We start from the raw sequence: 19,832 nt of genomic DNA on the forward strand, positions 1-19,832 counted from the left end.
ATTCACAAAAACCCTGATTTCCATTAAAATAAACGCCAATATTCAAGTAATTGTTACTTTGAAACGCCAATATTGAGGAAGGAGCGCACATTGAGTGCATCGTCTCACACTTTCCCTTGAATAACGAATGTTAGTTATCAATATAACTATTTTGCAACAGTTTTCTCGGCGTCAAAAAAATCTGCTGAGCATGCCAGAATAACGCTGACTCTGAAATATGAGCTTAGGATTTGACAGAGAAGCCAGCACAACAAAATACCAGACGCACGCGGAGAATCACCTTTCCTCAGCCTGTGTACCTGCAAGAAATTGTTGACATGGATACCTTGGACTATGTTTTTATTTGTACCCACTTAAATAAATAGGTTAAAAAAACAACACCGTAAATGCACATTAAATGATGATGGATGCTCCAATTTCTGTGCATAGATGATTTTATTGATATTCTATGACACAGTAACAAATACGAGCTTCCGCTTCCCATGCTTGGCAAGGTCAAATCCATATTTTCTTTCGCCAAATTAAGCATGTATCACATTTGTATCAATAAGTGTCTCAATAGTGCGCGATAAACGGCGGATAATCGCCAACGGATATTTAGATGTTAGCAGATAGAGCATCCTCTATAAATCTATACCACACCGATGTAACGCCTTGGAGTGTATTAGGCATCGGTGATAATAATAGATTTTTTTTCGGAGGAAGAGGAAGAACACGTCTGCTTAACGCTACAATGCCAACCTAATACATTAATGGCGATGTAAACAATTTCTCGGAGATTACTATCGTTCTATGGGGACAGAAAACATCTAACTTTGTTTTTGTAGCGGAAATATCACGGCAAATAAATGGCAAGCCGATATTGAAAAAAGTGGCGGAATATCCACAAATTAAAATAAGAGTAATAATCAAGATAATGCAACGGTTCGCCCCCATTAGCTTGTGCTGTGATCTCATCGTATAAGTGGATTTGAATGAACGACATAAACACTGCTTCCATTAGTTATATCAGCAATGATTTGGTCTTTTAAGGTGAAGGTTTGTAGACATAAACTTATTGACGTTACTACTTACGCTATAGACACCGGTGTTATAGATTAGTATTAACTTAACTCGGAGGTTAACTCAACGGTTAGTTCATTGAATAATCAAATTAATTGAAATGTTACATTACACAAGACATCTACAATATTTGACCATATTTTCGGCATTTAACTTAACACTTTTTTTCTAAAATGGAAAGTGTTGCATTTCTTATTGACAACAATCTTACGCTTTTCTAGATCTCGCCTATGCAGTGGTTTGATGGGATTGTATGCATTTTTTTGTTGTTTCAAAATCAGACGTATTGTTTTAATCTAAATTCTCTGAATGAATTCTCCTTGAATGAATCTACTGGTGCCACGAGACAAGTGATAACTTCTTTTATAAATGCCCCGCAAATAAAGAAGCGAATTCTAACATTTCACGAGTGCGGATATATTTCATGCATCAAATCAAACCATTGCGATTTATTATTTGTCTACAAAGACTGCAATTAGTTCCCTCAAGACGTGGACGATGTATTTGTCCTAAAGATACATTTTTTCGGTTGGCAGGTAATCGATTGCGAATGTCAATAGTGACTGGAAATGTCGTATTAGCGAATTCGCAGGTCAAGTCACTGTGAAAATTCCGAGAAGCTAAGGCAATTCACGACTTACAAAAGATCTTTTTTGTTTCCGAAGATATGAGTAGATTGGAATGAAAGTGAATTCTGGATATCTCGAAGAACCAATTTACCAAATGTTATTGGATTTGTGTCTTGATTCGTCGATTTATCAAGTGACGAAACATGTCTTCATATTCATAGCGATAAGCAAATGAACATTTTACATCGAATTTCATTCACCAATTAAGCAGTGAGAAAATACTCGGCTTATGAAAGTTACCACTCGACAGTTGCATCGTCGATCTACACTCTTTCCAACGTTTGAAGTATAAAACACATATAACCACCTTGCTTATTAAAACTGAATTCATCTCGAAATACCTACAGATGGGCAACCAGCTTCTTTAACAGAGAGTGTTTAAGGTAGTTTGATCTCTCGGGCATTAATTGAATGCCCGAAGAAAAAATGACGGACGATGCCGCGTGTATCATTATGACACACAAGTCATACGAGATTAATTGGTCTGAATTAGTGGACAAGATAATCTATCGTGGTTCATAGATATTACCTAGGGACAGATAAATTTATTTAGTCATGACATATCCCAATTGATTTCCATCTGATGAGACACACTAATCCATTATGATATCATAAGGTGTCACAAGTGTGCTAAACCATCAAATGCGATCCAACGAATACATGCGCGTACCGAAAACGAGCTTAGTCCATTCATCTAGTTCAAAGCGAATCTTCGTGATTTCATTTTCGGAAATCATCTTTTGAAACTGAAACTTAACGCAGGCCTGGTATAATACAGTATATCTGACCAGGAAAGTTTTCTCGCACGTCCCGAATCCAAGCGAGTAAATAACAGAATTGCAATTAACCAAGTGCTTATGTAATTTACGCATATAATGGGCGCTATTTGTGGTAGACGGGCGCGCATAACGATTGAAGGAGACACGTACCAGGTAATACTAGGACAGTAACCATAACCTCACCCGTTTAGAAGGACGATAATGCAGGTACCGTACCTAAAATTACACTATCAGCTATGGTTGATTTATGCTGCGCTGCATTTATTTGCCGACAGGTATTCTGTGGCTATCTCGTTTGTACTACAATTGACAAGAAGCTGCTTTCTTTCCACCCGATATGCGATGCTCTGTCGCACGGAAAAGCAACGGAATTGCTTGTCATTAATCGCGCTCGACCGGAAATGATGGCCAACATCTTTTCACTTTTTGACGGCTTGAACACCACAAAAATAACGGCGTTATAACATATCCATCGGTGTTCGATCACCATCAGTCCACCACGAATGAACCAGGATGTCGTGCAGACCGACACGGACCAATCATAGCGCATTAATCAAAATGGGCTTGAAATCCATCATTTCGGGATTTACCCAATCAAAATGTCTTGTCATTCGACTTAAACCCCGAGGGATTTTAATAACGGTGCTTGTTTCTGGGGTTTCATCGCCGTAAGACCTACCATTAGAAGTAGTAAAATGTGACGTCTGAAGCTATCTGATTCTTTGAATGCGCATGTGCCTTTCCGCACCAGCGTCCTCGCCAGATTGACACCGTGAACCATTTAGCGGTACCTATCCAACTTTCACACGAAACCTGTGCAGATCTACCTTAACCAACGTGGCAACAGAAGAAAATCAGATATATTCGAGTGTAATGGGATAATTTTCGTAATTCCGAGAATAATTCGCTTAATTCTAGTAATGGAACGGATTGAAATCGGAGCTAATGGCATATCGAGAGAATTCATGGGTAATTTGATTATTTACGCAAAGAACAGGAAACGCAATTTGAAATCTAGCACGAAGGCCTCCCACCGAGCTTCAACAAGACTCCCGTGAACGTAATTTCGAATAAGATGAGAAATGAGTATAAATTGGATATTTCAAAGTATAAATGTACGAGCTTATGAATATGACACGTATTTGTATCACACTGTGACGATGCAAATGTAACATATTCGTCCTTTTCCTCGATGGTTTCGTCGGTTTATCCAGTAATCCTGCTAACAGCTTTCTACAAGTTATGACGGAAGGACTGACCAGTTATCCAGAAAGAAGTAATGCTATTCGATATGATCAAAACGCCCCGGAGCCAGGTTGGTTTACAGCAAGCAAAAATATAAAAAGAAAACAATGTCGGGAAAGTAAAAAAAGAAACGCTTCATGAATAATTTGCATTTCTACTCATTTTTTTTCGCAGCGGAGACCCAACGTAGCACTGCAGTCAACATCGATCTCTTGGTTCATCAACTCGAAGCTTGCTGATGTAGTTTCAATACCCAACTGGTTTTAACTTCAAATCCATGTCCCCAGACAAATAGACGGATTATTTTTTTCTCATGATTTGTTCCGAGTATATGCCGCTAATGCGTCATTGGGATTTCAATATGCACTTATTAGAGACAGCGTCTTGACGGATTCGTTGTATAAGATACTCAAGACCCCGTGCGCACTAATTACAAGGCTCCAACACGATCGTCATTAGCCAATCGTCTATTTTTCACCGAACTCCCGTTTAAATCCCAGTGGAATCAATGCCAGATTAACAAAATTAATTTCGTCACGTCCAATGCTCGGTGGTTTGGCGTCCTAAATTTTACAGGGTAAAAATTTGACATACATATAGGTATATGACTCTGTAATTGAATATTCTTTTCTACGTGTTATTGGTGCATGTACATTTAGGTAGAGATTCTACATAGATATTATCATTATCATTATTACCATATTCTGTGCTCTGTACAAGGTAGAAATACATGCTCCAAAGCACTTACAGGATATTAATAAAGGATAACTATAATGACTACAGTATGTAAAATGGGACTACGAAAAAGCCTATTATTCAATGCACACTCACTCAATATAGCTGCATGCCCTTATCTACGACTTTACCGACGATTGATTATCACACCTCAAAATGTTCTAAACCTTCGGCGAATAGCCATTTCCTGCGAAGAAACTATTACATGTAGATCTAATAATATAGATGTGTTAATACATATATCCATTGTGGAATAAAAATAGTGTAGGCGTTAGCTCTAATTTCATTGCCACGTGCTTAAGATGTGATCAAAATATCACTTACATTTTTAAATCTTATCACAATTGCTTATTTATGGTCGTGTTGAATAACGGAAACTATGGAGTTCCAAGATGTCACTACGTTTAAGCTGCCAATCTTGAGCTGGGGTTTCATAATTAATCACAATCTGAGCGTCTATCTGTGAGCTTTTTGACGCTTATTCTTAACTATAAGCTGTTCAAGTTATTTGCTACGGACTGCCCATGTGTAACAATATTCGCAATACAACAGCCAGGAAAGTTGATAAAGATTGCACATGATATCCGATCTTTCTAATTTGAAAAAAAATGTTCATCATTTTCTTCGGAATCTGATCGTAATTTTCATCAATTCGGTTTCCTATTATTATGCAGTTATTATGACCAGGTATTTCTTCTTTTCTAACATTCACTTTTTCATCACATCCGCATTTTTGCAAGGGATATGGTCCGCCAGACAGCGGTGTCTTAAATAATTATACATCATTTTCCCAGGGTATCCTGTGCGAACAATGCATGAACGCACATCCCAATGAAAAATGTTCATTAATGTGTTCTTGCTTCCTGTTACACAACGCCGCCATTTACCGTCCACAAGAAACGCTTTCTCAAAATATACAAGATTTCGATTTACCTACTATAACCATGGATTAGATTAAAATTGATATACGGAAGTTGAAAATGTCGCCGTTCAGTTACTGTTGAATGATTATTCGTCATTAAAAACTGCAACTTTCATTTCATCACTGATTATATCACTTCGGCAAGTAAATCTTGCGGAAGTTCGAAGACGATTCTCTTGGGTCCAACATACGAAATGAAGTACATTAGATAGATTTAATGTTTACTTCTTATGATTTCATATCAGCTAGATTCAATCAACTGATGTGACTAACAAAGCGTTTTAAGAAGTGGAAACAATACATAAGCGTGGAGATATGCAAATAACTTGCTGTATAAAGTGTCTCTCCTCAGCGTAAACACAAAAACGACAACGATTATAATAATGTCGTTAATAACTCAGTTATACGTGTGGGTTGTATACAGTTATGATGATACGGGTGTTTTCGTTTTCTTTCGATAAACAGCTGAAGAGATTTATGGATAGTCACCGACTTGAAATTGTACTATACACTACGTTACAGCTATATATGAGGCTTTAAATACCGTGGATGGCTTGTAGCAATTAATACTTCAGACATTAGCACATCGTCTCCAGGCTATGCTGAAACTAATTAAAATGCTACGAAGATATTACGGTCAAGTAGTTTGTAACACTAGGATAAACCAACGCTTATAGTTATATGTACCGCTCTCGTTATCAGTGTTTTACCCATCCCTTCTCGATAGCCAACTGCGTTTTTCATCATATCGATATTTTTCAGGACATTTTGTCATTCCGTGGTCTTCTCGTTTATTACTGCGACTTTTATTTGTTTGAATCCCAGAATGTGTTCGCGGCAACTAATTAGTCTGTGATCTACAACTTCTAGTAGAACGGCGTCATACTATTTCGATTCGGCTGATCTTTTATGAGGCGGAAAATGCGCACGCAAAGTGCGCAGCGTCAAATCGCACCCTGTGCGGATGATTTTTCCAGCCCATTTCGCCGTTACGAAAGAGCATTGCGGCCATAGGATTTTTCCTTCTAAGTTGACTTTTAAGCTCGAGATTCTAACTTGGTGTTAAGTCGACATTTCGAGCTAAAAAGTCGAAATTTTGACTTGACTTATCGAATGTCGAGTTACTACTGTCACGGCTCCTTTTGAGCGCATTTTCCCGAAAGGGTTAACTTATTCATAACAAGAAACCTCTTAGATAACTAAGAGAAATAAAATCGAACGAGAAGAAAATCTTCCTCGAGATTCTCTTTGATGCGTGCGTGTAAATTCGGGAGCCGGGATTTAAACCAAACATAACCTAGCCTAACTATAGTAACCGAAGAACCCGACCGCCAGCTGGTTTATAACCGAGCATAACGAGATAATGTGACCAGTTACTCGTGATGCCATACCGCTATATCGTGAGTTTCGGTCTAGCGGGCATAACTGAGTGATATTTCGGCAACCACGCAATCTGTCGATTTCGGAGTACTTCTGTTCATCAACTCATCTATAACATTCTATATCTCATAAATAAACAGATTTCTAAGAATGAAAATGGGTGCACCGTCAGTGGAACTTACAACGTCATTAACGTCTGACAAAATTAACGTATAACATCGTTTCCGTTGTGTTTCAGTCATTAGCGCATCGCTTCTGATGGACTTTCTTTCCGGAACGACGGGACGTCTGCCATCAAGCCACCTGTAAACACGAGTAAAACTCCTATAAAATAACAATCTTTCACCGCACAATGGTGTTCTATTTAGAAGAGGCTGCAGTCGCATTCATTCTGGGAGCACACAGTTTGAGACAGTTGTCATCGGAATCTAGAATCAGTGCACTCTCGATTTTTAAAAAGGAAATGATACAAACATCCTGCTTGGATCGGATTATTTCAAACTTTTTCTGGCGAAATGAAAGCAGTTGAATCAATTTTTAAGAATGTGAACAGTCTAAAGAAAAAATGTGAACAGTCTTTTATGTGATGTGAATATCTATTACACGAGCCCAGTTTATCTAGACCGTTTCGAAAAGCTTGGCTCGTTGCATTTTAGATTTAAAGGTTTCGATGAGACTTTCTACTTATAGCTGAATTCTACTTAGATTCGAGAAGCTAGAAAACTGCTAGTTAATGTAAATTGTTGTATATCTATAAAGACAACAGTCCCTCAAATACTGCACAACACACTATTTATGCCTGGGGGTGACATAAAAATGGTTGTGTCAACAAATAACTGGTTTATTACCCGTCATCTTTTTCCATCAGACATCGCTTGCAGCGCTCTTGGCCTTCAAAGGCATAAATACAATGCTGTTTAATCGAATCTTCACCGCAATCAATGTCTTTGTTTTTGGGAGCTAATTGGAAAACGATTACATTTAAATCAGGCAATAGCAACCAACTAGATGTGCCAGATACAATATATTGTAAACTATCGCCGAATCATGCATTATGGAATGGTAATTTTAGATTTTGCGTCAGAATAGCTTCGAAAAGTGATTGCATCGTTCGCAGACACGGCAGCAGATGCAATTTTTCTTCGTAATTTACAAAACACATCCACGTTCTTCGTAATCTTGCTGAGCCAACTAATGAAAAATAAGTGCGTTATATATGGGCGGATATACAGGATTGCTGAAAGGGCTTGAATCAAACATATCTTGACGGGCATCGATCAGAAAAAGGGCACAGACGAGGATCAAAGACTCGATATCCTTTTGTTACAATTCGACATTTTCCAGTACAGCTACTTCAGTGAAATAGACGTTATGGAAGCGATTTTCATGTTCTCTCCGATTTATCCTTCAACTGGGTCAAAATGATTCTAAATACAGGTAAACAACACTTTCATGAAATTCTTAAAGATATATTTTCTATTATTTTCCTAGAAAACACCAAAATAGATATATACTGAATAAATGATAACGTGAATGTTTCTACATAAAACTCACACAGCAAATGGCAACAGGTTTTCTTGACTTGATGTCATCAGAAAGGGGCTCTTGACCGAAAAAGGGTTCGAACCCACGAAACCAACCCCCTGGATCCACCTCTGATGTCTAACCATTGCCTTACGTAATCTAATTGTCGAGATCGGAATACCGTTCGTCAAAACACGATATGACTGATCATCCTGAAACGAAAGGAAAGTAATTATTTTCCTATTTTAGAACTGAATAAGTTACTTTACTTCTGACACAGGTAGAAATAAAACTGAATTATTGATACGGCGATAAATCAGTCTAGTGCTGTTGACTACAAATTACACACAAATCGCAGTAACGAGCGTACGATTCAAAATGATTGCTGAACTCAACGTAACTATGACGTCACGAAATCTTCCGGGAGAATGGAAACAGAAGAAATGGGAAAAATCAGAAATCAAGCTATCACTATGGCACATAATGTAATGATAACTTGATTCGTAATGATAAATTGACGAGAATTCCATCTAAAAAACTGATAAACTGATGTCACGATAACACGATAGAAATGTCGATAAGGACGGAGGGAATCCGTATACATGCAACAACATCAACAACGTCATCATTGACAGCAGGGGATGTTTTAAATCTCTATAATTGCAGCCATGCATCTACTCGATCCGGAGTCCGGACGTGATTAATAGAACTCGAAAACACGAAAAAATGATTAAACCTTTCTGCGACTGAGATTCAATCTACGACCGATTTACAACATCACGAATATCGTGTCATTGCGGAACTATATGTTCAGCTGAGGAGCACCGAGCGAGAGATCGAGCTCGAGCATGAGATTAATATATTTCTTCAATAGACCCTTGAAGTGTCATCAATTTTTACTTAAGGAGGACAATTCAAGCATAAAATCATTCCACGTCAATAACGATGGGTAATTTCAATGATGTGCCTTCAAACCGTTTTATTTGGGTTTAATTGTCACAGGAAATGTATAGTTGGGTTTAAAAGATCTATTTGCAGTGGGATATAGGAAAACTGGAAGGCCGGATTCCAGAAGAAAAGAATAGGCATTTTATTTTTCAGATAATTTAAGCAGTCATCTCATAGGCCACTAGTAGGGTCCCACCATTGTTGTTAAATATTTTTGAAGAAATAAATCTGAAAATATGCAAATTCAAAGGATTAGTTTTAGATTTTCAGATTTCAACGATCTTTGTCTTGAAGAAAAGAACAACATAAATGGGAAGGCACGGTCCAGACCCCCGAGACCACCCCCTGATCCACCCCTGCTATCTACGGGTGACCAATATTTGGGTTCAATTGTAACTGGAAATATATATTTTCCATCGAAAATCATGACCGCATCATTAGAATAGTAGTGTACAGGGTTTTGAAGATCTACGGGTGACCGATAAAAACCAAATCCAGCAAAGAATTACTGATGAATGGATGCAACTGATGCAAATTTAGTTTGTCGTATTCGCTGGATTAATTTCCAATGAATATTTCGAGAATCGTGCTATAATTTCTAATTATTTCGTCACTATTTTCAGTGAAAACGCGGCGGAATTGCCGAGTTTTGAAATATTCATTCCACTTTCAATGCTGTATATAATTGATTTACAAGCGGACGATATCCCTAGATACCGGTACCGTAAGATGCAGGGGAAAAATAGCTGCAAAGAAAAATACGGCTAAGATTTATGATTCTATTAAAAAGAATCCATTACAACAGTTCAGAGCACATAAGAAACATTACCAAGATCTTTCCCAGCTGTTGTGATGCAACCTTTTGTAAATTTTGTGATTCAATTTCCTCGACGTCAGACAAAAATCCACTTCTCTCGATGTTTGAATAAACGATAGAACGGTCGATATTTGTCATTTACTCTGCCTTTCGTATGACCACGGGAGGCGAGGGTTTCTTACGAAGAATGTTTCCGCCTAAAGCAAGCAAATTTCTTCAAAAACCAATCACCCATTAGATTGGTGTAGGACATTCCATCGTGGAAGCTGAAGAAAAGAGTACCACTGGAAATACCTCACTTAATGACCGTCTTAAAGAAAGCTCTTCAAAATAGATCCCTCGTTACTGACTAAGTTAAAAACATTGCAAAAACCTATCGTCGAAAATGACCTAATTCTACTTCTTCCTTATATCCTCACATGTTTTGACAGATGATGAATCTTTGATGATATAGTTTTCACACTAACGTCACTGTAAAAGATTTCAATATATTGATGTGTTTTAATTAAAGATATCTAAAGAGTCGATCCGACCTCCATTGGTTTATTTGATGCAAAGAAGGCAAGAAATATTCGCAATAACGGTCTGTAGTGGGTACTTGCAAGTACCACAATTACCACAAACTTGGGTGATTATGTGACCTGTCTGCAAATTCACGCGGATTCGATGATTACGCCGAGGCCCCATTCGAATACTACGGGGTCGTCAATGTGTCAGGACGAGGAAAATTTTCTCTTTGACACACGGTTGTTAACTGACTGTACATCAGTAAATAACCTCAGGCGGTCGTTCAGGAGTGGATTCTAGAAATAGCACAACTGCATCCGCTGTAGTGAGACCGTTTAGTTTAATCGCGGACACCTCTACGTCGCGTTCCATTGACCGTGCTGCTTAAATACAAACAGTTCACCTGTTTCTTCTGTTTCCCAAGGGCCTCATCTACACCGTGATAGATGGGTCTTTCATGACTTCCTTCTTCATTGGACTACCGAAGTAGGCATTGATTCCTTTCGAACATTACGGGTGATTCTTTAGCCATAAATCGGTGTCACTACGTGAAAAAGCTTACGATGCTAATCATGTCCTAAATGACATTTAAGTGATAGTGGTACGTACTTTCTTCGTTTCCACCTGTTCGAGAGGAATTCGAATCGTTTCGCTGGAGTGACTAAAAACCAATTAGTTCACCTTTCAAACGATCTGACAAATTGAGATTACGGATGAAACGTGCAGATCCCTAGCAACTGTCAAAGTGAACCCTACGAGGAGACCAGAGTTCATAATTTTCATCACTAAGTCATTTCTTTATCACCGTGCGAAATGTTCCTGGTTGGAAAGTGACAGCTATCGATATATGAACCTTGGTCCAGACATTATCCTGTCCATTGGCGTGTATCATGAACCATCGTTGTATCCGTGTAACTGTCAAGACAATGTAATAGATTCCCTGTCAATCTGACAATCGGCTACCCATAACAACACCGGTCACAACGAAATATATGTGATCATGTCGCAATCTTTATTCCAACTTTTGATGTAAAATCGATGTCAATTCAATAGTTTAATCCTGATAAATGAGCCTACTTGGTCTGTCGGATTATTCTTTTTAGGCAACGTGAAATACCGCTACTTTACCGCTAATAAACCGCTTATATATCTGCGAACATACCGAGCCGTAATGGAAACTAGCAACTTCACTGAACACTGAAGTTGATAGATACTTCATCCGTTTAGAATTTGATAAGTCTTTTAGCAAATTTAAGAAGATAAACTATTTGTATCCATGGTTGTACCAATGTCACACAATTCTCACTGATTCGCCAAATGAATAAGACCCATGGTAACTCATCCTTCATTCTATGTATCTTTGTTTTGTATTTTTCGCATGAAAGCTTTTCATTGACTAATTATAACCATGTCTATTTATGGGATGTGCAAAAAATAAAACATCATCACATTGATTAATGTTGAACGTGATGAAAAAGAAAAATACATATCTAGTGCTGCTTTTAATTTCATTTCGGTTTCAGGCAACAACACTGAAATTATGTTCAAAATCGTATATCCTTGTGGGTGAAAAAGTTGCAATCGGAGTAGAATTGCCACACTAATCTTTGCGGTGTCAACATGCAGATATACTTAATATAAAAAGGCCCGAAGCACACTTGAAATTCCAACCCTATGATTACACTTAATGGCCACCGAATGTCAAAAGCGTGTCATCTTCTCGTTATTTGAAATGGTAACAAGTTCGTCGAAGGCCCAATAAATCGTGACTGCCGGGTTACTAAAACTAATGCATGTTGACTATTAGTACTTCACAAGACTGCTTTTTAACGACCGTTGGCTAATTTTTTTCGTTTGATCCAATCACAGAACGAACGCCGTTTCCACGTCAGAATTTCAGTAGATATCGATTCGCAGGCGGTAGATTACTTGAAGGCAGTTTACCCGAGCCGTAAATATATCGGTCTCGAGATTCTGAAGTTCCTGAAATCCCACACGGCAAATCGGAATAAGAACACTCGATTGACTCAAATTGGAGGTTACTAACTCCAAACTACTCAAGAAGTATCAAGACTTTTTCTACGAACAAAATCAAAATCACACCACGAACTGTCAAATAGTGTAATCCCAATTCAACTGGATATCTATGAACCACTTTTCAAATCAGTAATAGTTTTTTGCCATTGATATTTTTCAGAAATAACTAATGCCATTCACGCGTACGATTAGCTGAAGCTCGCCGTCTCCCAGCGCCCAATCTTAGATCTTTAGAGGCTTCGAAGTGATGCACCCTTTGGACATATATACATCACCGATAAAGCAATATGTCTTCAGGGATTCTAAGCACGTATAGTGAGTGGGAAGATGAAAATACTAACAACACTTCAAAGGATAGACTTTCCACCGTCGCATTGACAAACTTCACCGGACTGGGAAACTCAAACACGAATAACCGAACGATTCAACTGTATGATTTCTACCGGGTAAGCTTTACTTCACATTTTTTTCAATGAAAAATTGAAAAGTAGCCGCGACATCGTCCCATTGATCGTCCAATTTGAACCAGTTCTTAATGGCTTTTAACAGAGTTTTAACCTCTGACTCTATGGTGTGTATATTGGAAATCATTATGACCGATGTATTGCTGGTTATAGCGTTTTCATTTGATCACGCTCGCGCCATTAACATGAGCATTAATTTCCGGCTTGTCGACGAAAACTTTCAAATCATGATACAAACTAATTGAAGTCGACAAATGTTACCGATAAACTGATTAAGATACAGAAAATGACAGAGTCTCTTTAGTTTGAAATTTACCGACAATCATAATTTCAATCAAACTAGTTTATGTAGATTAAATGCCCGCCAGAAGGTAGAGTTCGTCATCCAAATTCTTAACAAAAATCTAAAATCACATTTCTTTTCATGTAAGCGCATATCATCTACATCGATGTCTTACCAAATATGATGATCGATGGTACTTTACCAACTTAAGACTTCAATTTGTTGGCAAAGAAATTATATGAATGGTTTATTTTGAACGGGAATTAGATCTTACTATTTTTTGGTTGTGATGTGTAGAGCAAATATGAAAATAGGTGGCAATTCTTGTCGACACATGGAAGGAGATGAACGACGACTCATCGGTCATGTTTTACTCATTGATTGGTAGAAAAAGTCTGTTCACACTTCGGCGTAATCGCTGTTCGATAAATCCGTGGAGATTTCCATCGACATGTTTATCGCGGTGGTATGATTTTTTTACGGAAACACCTGCCTCATATGGGTTTATTGGCCGTGTAATCCATCGGTCACAGTACCATCCAATTTAATGCATCATTTCCGATATCGTTTTAGATATTGAATTTCTTAAATTATGTCGTTTGGGAACTTCGTAATAATTTTTCTGCAAAATTTAATCAATCCTTAAAACTGATGTCGGTTTCGCGTGTGTGTCCGTAAGTTGATCTAGACCATACGTACAATATTGAGATTAACTTCAGCTAAATCTGTCAATCTGTAAATTTGTACCAAACATGAAAATTCACTTTTACGTTTCGTTCGTTTTAACTTCCATCGATGACTGTTTACATACGAGGTTTATGATAAAGGTTGATGTCCTGTGTTTCGGTGACATATACAACTAGCGACCGGTAATCACAGCTGCAGGAACCTCTTCTTGGTGAAGTAAGGAATCTTCCTCATTCAAGTGTTTGAATGCAAACATTCACGAATCAGATCATGCAAATAAAGCTATAATGAGACGGTCGTTCTATGGAAAATGATCGCAACGATATTTTACGGCCCTAACGTGTTGCAAAATCTCGTAAATTAACGCGGTTTACACGGAACGTGATTGGAAATTTGAGCGTCTTAATTGCTGCAACGACTGGCGCAGAATAGTCACCAAAATTAATACCGGGCACCGCGATGGATGCAATGATTTTGGCAAATCTCGGAGTGTTTCTCGAATTTGATTAAATACATGCTCGCGCTTCTCAGACAAGTTCATTAGAAAATCTTTTCCTTTGCACAACGAATTACCTTGTCGGTTGACACGTACCCGGCACCTAGAGATGCTTATGACGAGAGAAGATTGATGATTGAATTATGTATCGAGTTATGCGCATATTTTCGACCCTCGCTGTACAGTTAGGACTTCTGTCTACTAAAAAAAGGCCACTACTTGTCGTGTTTACTACTCCGATATTCCCTCAAGGCTTAACCTGAAAGACGAGCCCTTACACTGATTGATCTCATTTATTCATTGATTGCCTATTGCCAATTGCATTTAATTTTTACAGATTCCGCAACTAATAGTCATGACATGTCTGTTCGTCGTAATAATGGTTGGTAACGTTAGTCTACTGATTGCTATATGTCTGTCGAAGAAACGAACGAGAATGACATTTTTCATTATGCATCTTGCAATTGCAGGTAAGAAAAGATTCGTTTGCATTTTTAATATATCCGTAGCCATTGGAATCTCATTCATATCCAAATCATTTAGTCATCTATCAATAACATGTATCGATATGATGCTGGAATTTAAGTGACCTAATGGCATTCGCGCGATTTTGACATCTAAACCAGACTGCATTTTACACTTCAGGGTAACATTAATCAATGTAAACCTGAAACTGTCATCGAGCCCGCTATGAATGACCATTCAGCAATTATTCAAAAGCTTCTTAAGTATAGTATTTCTCGTTCTGCGTTGCAGATATGTTGGCTGGCGTTGGCAACCTGCTTCCAGATCTGATCTGGAAGTTTACTATCGAATGGAGAAGCGGTTACATCGAGTGCAAACTCGTCAAATTAATGCAGGTAAATGTGGGAAGAACGCTTTATGTCGTTGGCAAGCAGAAATACCCGCAGAGACACGCTCGTGGGGAACGTGCGCGTAAAAAATGAAAGAATTATGACGCAGATATTGAGCTAAGATATCAAATATTGAGTATTTTCCATACTCATTAATATGCAAAACATAAGCCAAAATTTACGCTATTGGTTTTTATGCAAACACGGGAATCATTCGACTTGTAAACTATGCGATTTCGTGATACGGACATGCCGACGAGGGAATTGTACCATGACTATCACTTTCAAAATGATTCTTGGAATTTGTAAAAAAAATCACAAAAATTTCACTCAAATGCACTGGGAAATAACTCTTATTCTAGCCGCCAGCAGTTTCATTGTAATAAAATCCAGTGCACGGAATATGGAGAATCGATTTTTATCAGGTGCAATCGGAAAAAAGCTTTAGGGACCCATGTGGTAACCAACACCGAGATTCAAAAAGCATTTGCAAATCTGCGCCCAAGGGTAAAACCAGAGATTTGCCTTAAAGTGAAAACCACCAGCGATACATTCAGAATTCCACGAATTATATACTTCACTATAGGATTTGAATAAAAATGTCAAGTGGAACAAAAAATTAATCTTAAGATTTGATTTTGCAGGGAACCGTAACATTTGGCTCGACGTATGTTTTAGTCGCGATGAGTATCGATCGTCTTGACGCAATTGCCAGACCGTTAAATTTCCGTGGAAGCGGTAAGCATAATGTATATTAAAATTCGGGATACGGCTTGATATCTTCAGATCAGGGTTTATTTGTAAAATTTGCAATTCAGCTGAATGTGCTCGCAGTATAACAGAAAAAGAAGAATTACGACAGCAGTGCAGCATACGATGATTGCTGTATTTTCTGTAATTAAGATCGCCGAGCGTGACGTATTTCAGTCATCAAACGATTCTCTGTCTTTCATCGTCAATCATACATAACTCATATATTCCATCGGCTTATTGCACAGAAAAAAACTAAAAGCGGTTTTGTACATCGCCCGACAAAGTGGGAAAACAAATACGGCCGAAGAGCAAAGATCATAAAATCCATCGTCCAAATTGCAATCGGTCCGACATGCTGAATAAAGATCAATCAAGAAACAAAAACAGCGTTTATCTTTGGTGTTGTATAGAATGGCCTATCACGATAGATGTCTGAATTAAGTAAATGGCAAAGGCGTGTTCACTACTGATAGACATATAGCGTATAATGATACCATGAGCAAAATACTAGCAAAAGATATTGACTGAAGTTGAATCTCATCGTCGACCCCCGGTATCGCCTCTCGGGGTCGTCAGATTTCTTCGATCGGAATCGACGAACGATTAACATTTCCTTCCCCTTAAGTATAAAAGAGCGTATGAAATAATCTAAAGCACTCGCCCAAAACCATCGTTTATTTATTACTTGTTTATACATATATATATAGATATATGAGATAGCAGCATGTGTTAGCCCATAACTTTGCCGAGTTGTGACCCAGGGAAAGGTTCCATCACTTTTGATCTGACTATTTAAATATGACGTGTTTCGCAGCAATTTCATGATTGTCGTCTTCACGATCAATATCTGTTGATGTTATTCTGAAGATTGATGTTTGTCTAGGAACGAAGGCTGACGTCGAATAAACTCAACACTGGCTGTCACCGCATTAAGATGTTCGTACTTTCGAAAACCAAACTCTAACGTCGTTGCGCTCTACCCTGCGTTTATTCTTTGTTTATTTCAGGAACGAGGAATCTATTTCTGATTATAGTAGCTTGGGGATTTTCGCTGTTATTTTCAATACCGATGGCAGTTTTATACGACACGAAAGAAATGCAAGGTCTAACTCAATGTTGGATGATACTTACGCTACCCCATCACTGGCAGGTAAATATGGAATCACAACTTGCCGAGTGCGCTGAAGCTAACCAAATGTACTGCTTACAACAAAATCTCATTTCTTTATCTTGTCGAGCAGTAGTTACGTGACAATTAGATATCCGATTATTTACTAAAAGATCTTATGCACTGATCTAGATCTGTTTGTAATAAATGTAAATTTAATTACGCCTGTTGGCATCGGATGCGGATACGTTGTTGAAGATACCGCATGAGTATAAGACTGCAACAATCCTGAAAGGAAAAAAGAATATCTGAACAAACGACAAAACTTAATTTCTAACCAACATTTTCTTCCAGTTGTATATTACGTTGATATCGGTGGCACTGTTCTTTATCCCAGCAATTATAATTGCGATGTGCTACATGATAATCGTAGATATAATATGGTCTCGTAGTTCAATACTATCCACGCCATCCGGGACACCTTCAAAACGTAACAACGGTACGTATAGCGCCAGGCAGAGTCTATCGACAACATCTTACTATCCTCTGAAACAATCATTTGATAAGGCCAGACAATATTATTTCTCACCTGTTCGTTATCAAACAAATCCCCTTTCTTTAATATAGCACACGTTTAGATAGGTAACTGAGCAGTAAAGAGGCAATTGCTATACCATGACATCCGGAAGATACGAAGAAAGTTGATATTTAATGTGTACAAAATCAAATCAGCTTGCATCTCATTCATCTTAGGAACACCGAGTAGTGTCACTTCTAGAGAAAGCGGTAACGATGAGAGAAAACAAGGTTCACAAGGACTTATTCCTAAAGCGAAAATAAAGACAGTGAAAATGACGTTGACTATCGTGTTAGGTAAGCTAATGAAAGGAAATGCAATTTCAAACAAATTACACTAATCATCACTGTCACAGTTCATGCTGGATATAACTTTCAAATGATATACATGACATCCTAACTGCTATTACATTTCAGTTTTTATCCTCTGTTGGAGTCCATATTTTGTGTTCGACCTGTTGGACGTCTACGGCGTTTTACCAATAACTCAAACACGGCAAAGTGTCAGCATATTCGTACAGAGCCTGGCATCACTCAACAGTGCCGCTAATCCAATAATTTACTGTTTATTCAGTAACAATATTTGTGTTAATTGGAGGTAAGTATCAGATATTATGATCAGTGCTTGTTTTTTCCAATCGATTCGCGATGTCTTTTGAGAAAACAAAGGCACGCCATGTATGGTATATGTATATTGTGTATAACGCTACGAGCTTGTATTTGATAGTCCGGATTGATAAATTGAGAGTAGATTCGTGTGAATAGTTGAGCTTTACCTGTTTAATCACTAATTGAGTTCCTTTCATCACCTCTTTAAGAACAATTCTGTTCGTATTCTATAGAATAAGTTTATTGATGTTTATTGATGTATCCATTGATACTTCGTCTTATGTTGTCGAAAGTATACTAACCAACTTCCTGTTTTCTTTTACAATTTTTGCTGCACGTAAAATTTATTAGACGAAAGACGCTCGCAAAGCAACTGCACAAATCTTCTCTGCTATAGGTAAAAAGTTACTCAAAATTCATCCAATTCTCTCTATTCTTCTCTTATCATTCTAGACCCTCTATTGCTCTCAATTACCTGAAGATTCAATAACTAATCTTCAAATGATTATACAGTTACACCTAATGATTTATCCTTGCATCCATACAAAATTTAATACTACTCATAATTTACCTTTCCTCGCTTTGGTCTTACAGTCGCTTTTTACCTATAGCGGTTTCATTGCAGCGTTTTATGATGTATCTACGAAGTCTACGAATGTATAAGAGTTTTGAATGGACAGTTGATTTTCTGTTATATACCAAGTATTGGTTTGCGATCTTATGTTGTTTTCTATTCTTTTTAGGCGCTTTGAGTGCTGTGACAAGATGATATCCAGACTGTGTCCTTGGGCACCTCGATTACAAGGCCGGCTTCATCAGTCGTTTTATTCTAACTCGACCACGTATTGTACAGTGAATAGTGAAGGTGAAAGCAGATTGATTCGGTCGCCGCGACAAGGCAGTGGCTACAGCAGTACATGTAGACGAAATTCTGGAACACCGTTCATTAAACCCAATCTCAGCCTCAAAGAGAATCAAATACTTATGCGGCATCTGAGTAACAACCATAAATATGTGAGCGGCAGTGATTCAACCATTGGTTCAGCAGCCGAATCGTCTGACGGCCTGCTAGCTACGATCGGAACAGGAACAATTGTTTAGTCTTCTATAACGTGTAATCTTGATTTTAATACGAACCGAAGTGAACTAAAGTCGTCACTCGAGTTAAATACTACTTTGCCGTTGTTCGGCTTAAGACCAGCAGCAAATATGTACAAAGACTTCTGTATAGTTACGAATGTTCCTGGCTATCATTGGTTATCATAATAAGTGAATCTGTTATTAATGATTGGCATGGCTGAATATTCCCAAATGCGTAAAAGTACTTTCGTGGTTTGAAAATCCTTTGCACGTTGATTCAGAAAAGATACCGAAGAATTGAAATGATTTAAATACTTATTCTTTCTGCGTATTATCC

The 19,832-nt window shown here is 38.0% G+C and overlaps 2 protein-coding genes across 3 annotated transcripts in view; both read left to right on the forward strand.

The window, feature by feature from the left end:
* The window catches only part of LOC141904632 (protein transport protein Sec61 subunit beta-like), a 110,784-nt gene that overhangs the window by 79,467 nt on the left and 11,485 nt on the right, over positions 1–19,832 (forward strand). The gene's annotated exons all lie outside the window — the stretch shown is intronic.
* Positions 12,873–19,516, forward strand: LOC141915238 (neuropeptide S receptor-like). The gene is made up of 9 exons (XM_074806704.1): positions 12,873–13,031; positions 14,853–14,985; positions 15,272–15,375; positions 16,014–16,107; positions 17,130–17,272; positions 17,585–17,729; positions 17,984–18,103; positions 18,224–18,404; positions 19,159–19,516. Exons 1-9 carry the CDS (start codon positions 12,873–12,875, stop codon positions 19,514–19,516), a joined length of 1,437 nt encoding a protein of 478 aa, XP_074662805.1.

The sequence above is a fragment of the Tubulanus polymorphus genome, chromosome 1 (genome assembly GCF_964204645.1).
Source record: "Tubulanus polymorphus chromosome 1, tnTubPoly1.2, whole genome shotgun sequence".
NCBI lineage: Eukaryota > Metazoa > Nemertea > Palaeonemertea > Tubulaniformes > Tubulanidae > Tubulanus > Tubulanus polymorphus.